A 3,510-nucleotide genomic window follows, 5' to 3' on the forward strand; every position below is an offset into this window, starting at 1 on the left:
AACACAACACCAATAGCAAAGCAGACAGTGGTTCGATAATCATCTCCCTGAAATTAGTTTTTGGAACCTGGGATGTCTGTAACGTGGTGGTGTGCTGTCACCAATGGTTCCATTCAAGGTGCATAGTCACTATTTTTCCAGGTATGATGTGTGATCATATACCGGTACTACTGAGAATTGCATAATTGTCTCTTCTTGGCTGATTTATGGAACTGTCGCCGTATCCAAACCTTTATCACATGTTGTACTTCATATGAGGCCCAGCCGGATAATGTTGCTTACGGGTTTATTGTTGTGTCGTTACGCCATTGGACTGAACCGGCCACAGTGAGAGAGTAAGGGTCAGACCTGGAGCAGTAAGACATGACACTTCCTGTTTTAAGGCAGTGGGAGTGAGATGATGGTGCATCTGCGACCTCATCTGAACACTGAGATCTTTCCTGGTGTCTGCGCTTGGATTAGGATTGATCTATTGATTTTGGTACAGATCAGATTAGAAATTTGAAAATTGGTGCAAAACATGTGCCAAACCATCACATCTTAAGGCCAAAACACAACTTAGTTCAATGTTGATGGACTTCCTGTTCTCAGAAGGCGGGGCTAAGAAAGTCTGACCATTCAATTTTGTTTTGGGCAAGACATGGACCAATCAGAGAAGGTATCCTGCCTGAGGGAATGTTCTACATAGAAACTATATCGGTTTCATTTTCTGAGAGACTCCGATCTTTGAGGTAAAACTCCACCCTTTGAACACCAACCAAAACTACCTATTTCCATGACTTTAGACACCATCAATTAAAGTCCTGGTCGTTGTTGGGTGGCCATGAACATTTCTCACATATAGAGAGAATAGTTCATCATATGGTAAACAAAATACTTTGCCGCAAATACCAGGCTTCCTCAGAGCAAAAACATCTTTTCCACGAATCCTGAGCAGAATCTGCTCCATCTGTCCCAAATTAATCAGGATTTTAACCAAATTGATCACAAGATGGAGTTCCTATTTCACAACATTGACATCACAGTAACCCACACAAATGGAAATGGGAAATCTAGAAAACTAATAGAATTTATAAGTGTACTGAGGACGGTTTTTAAAAAATTGTAAAGGCCAACATGAGGGGGCACTGAAGAGCCATTTTTACCAGGCCTGACAGATGCAAACTTTGCTGCATTCTCATAACTTTTAAATGCCTTCAAAAAGCTCATTTATTTGCCACGAGAATAAACACTACAGACACGACATGTTTGACATCATATGGAACATCGGCCAACCCTACTGATGAAAACATGGCGCATGGGTGGCTGCTAACAGTGTCTCTGTTGCAGAGCGAAACATTCAAAGACGCATGACCTGGATGACACCACCCGTTTTCACTCAGCACTGATAATCCATCTCCTTTGCTTTTGCCAGACTTTGTGGTTGCGTTAGAAATCCTTAGAAAGTAACATGGAGTCTGAGATGTGATCCTGCAGCCTGAGGCTCATTTGGTCTACTTCTGGTGTCTCTTACAGGGCCTCTCTCGCCTGCTTCCACTTCAGTGTTCAGTCGACCAGTTTCATGACCCAGAAACCCTGATATCTGCTCACTGCAGAGCTGTGGGCCTCTTAAACCTGTCCCATGTCTTCCTTCTCTCACCTGGTCCCACTTCCAAAGGTCCTTAGTCTAGCTGCAGACACCCTTCTCCTCCTCTCCTGTTTCACTTTGCATCCTTAAATCTATAATCAAACCGTCTGAAGAAGAAGCGGTGATGCTAAAAGGAACATACTGAGACAGCTAACAAACCAGACAGAGGAAATAACGAAACGGATTCAATAATTGAAATGGATTAGATAATAGCGCTCCGCATCAGCAGCACTGTGTCTGTCTCCCTGTCAGCTCCCAGGTCAGCTTCTCTCTGATTGGTTGATGTGGTGAGTCGATTTTTCCAACTCCAGCAGCTGCTGGTTGTTAAATTTTGACATTTGATCAAAGTTTGCAGGGGAAAATCGGGCGTACAGTTTGTCATATGTTTAGTAAAGGGTCTACGATGTACGGCTGTATGCATCGCTAGCACAACTAAAGCACTTTGGTGTGATTGCAGCTAAGATGGAGACGCAGACTCTCACCGAAAGAGGGCCTCCCTGGAGAGCCAGACGTTATTCTGTTGGACAGTTTTCAAGGAGAAGAGCAGGATCAGCAGCAGCATGCAGACACTAAGAAGCGTGGTCCCCCAACGGCCTACGGTGGACCAGAGCCGGCCCAGACCATGAGCCACCAGAATACAGTAACCCATACTTGGAAGGAGAGAAGAGATGAGACACATTCAATTAGGGAGGTTAATTAACGAGGATTATTTCAGAGTTAAACAGATTCCTGCACAGTCTGAGACATAACTGGGATCTCGAATTTTAAAAGTTTTATAAAAGGTGCAAATCTACAACCAGAAAATAGTTAAAAATAATATATACAGCTGCAATGTTCCCTTTGGACCATGGGCCTAACGTCCCTTTGTCTCTGGTCAATAAGCAGTGGCCTCAGGCCAGGCTGTAGATTTCACAGACTCACCTGGGCATGTAGAGAACTCTCTCAGCCACAACAAATCCCACTCTAAAGAAAAGATTACTGGCTGGAATGAAGGGGAAGACCAGGAACAACATTCCCACCAACACCTCCCTGTTCTCCTGCCCCTGTAGGAGATCAACAACAAAGCCAAAGGATAGTTTTAGTGAAGGAATCTGATATTTCTAATCTAATCTGGTTGGTGCGCTGAATGAGAGACTACTGCAGTAACAGGCCACTTTAATCAAAGTATTTTTCTCACAGCAAACCACAGTTTCACAGGTTTAACACATTTCTGTTTTTGCTGAGGGTGAGGAACAGACGACCAACCATCCATTCATCTAGGCTCCTTTGCATCCCTTCTTAGCAGTGCTGGACTGTACTTTGAGAAGCCCATAATCCTGCTGGGGGACTAACCCTTTAGGGGTGCCCTCCCAGATCTGAACCCAGGTGGTGTTTCCTCTATACTGATGCTGCTATAGGCTAAAGCTGCTGGAGGACAATGAAACAACTTTCCCTCACAAATGTTACTTCTATTCTCTGGCAATAACTTTTTCAATCGCTTGTTCCACTAACTGAACCAAGATACTGGAAGGCTGGAAATACCTTGGAGGCCTGCTTTGAGAAAGGAACCTTAGTGTTTTTTGAACAACTAAAAGGAAAACACAGAAAAAAATGATTTTTGTTATGTTTAATTCCGATTGTTCCTGGGCTCCAATAAAAGACCATGTTTGGTTCCATCACGGATTGGTCTTTAAGTCAATGTGAATGCAGCTGTTCTAATGAGGATTTATTCAGGGAGAAGATATGGAGGTTTAGCTCCATCAGCCTACCCACTGGAGGAAAGGTTAGCTGTAGCTCCATCGGCCTACCCACTGGAGGAAGGTTAGCTATAGCTCCATCGGCCTACCCACTGGAGGAAAGTTAGCTATAGCTCTATCGGCCTACCCACGGGAGGAAGATTAGCT

The 3,510-nt window shown here is 44.0% G+C and overlaps 1 protein-coding gene across 1 annotated transcript in view; it reads right to left on the reverse strand.

Moving 5' to 3' along the window:
* tmtc1 (transmembrane and tetratricopeptide repeat containing 1) overlaps positions 1-3,510 on the reverse strand; it is a 19,938-nt gene that overhangs the window by 3,791 nt on the left and 12,637 nt on the right. The window contains exons 7-9 of the mRNA XM_015404862.1: positions 2,549-2,670; positions 2,110-2,277; positions 1,920-1,941 (exon numbers count right to left, since the gene is read on the reverse strand). Of these exons, the coding sequence (XP_015260348.1) occupies positions 1,920-1,941; positions 2,110-2,277; positions 2,549-2,670 (312 nt within the window). The remainder of the gene's footprint in view (positions 1-1,919; positions 1,942-2,109; positions 2,278-2,548; positions 2,671-3,510) is intronic.

Source organism: Cyprinodon variegatus, unplaced genomic scaffold (genome assembly GCF_000732505.1).
Source record: "Cyprinodon variegatus isolate N-32 unplaced genomic scaffold, C_variegatus-1.0 Scaffold1879, whole genome shotgun sequence".
NCBI lineage: Eukaryota > Metazoa > Chordata > Actinopteri > Cyprinodontiformes > Cyprinodontidae > Cyprinodon > Cyprinodon variegatus.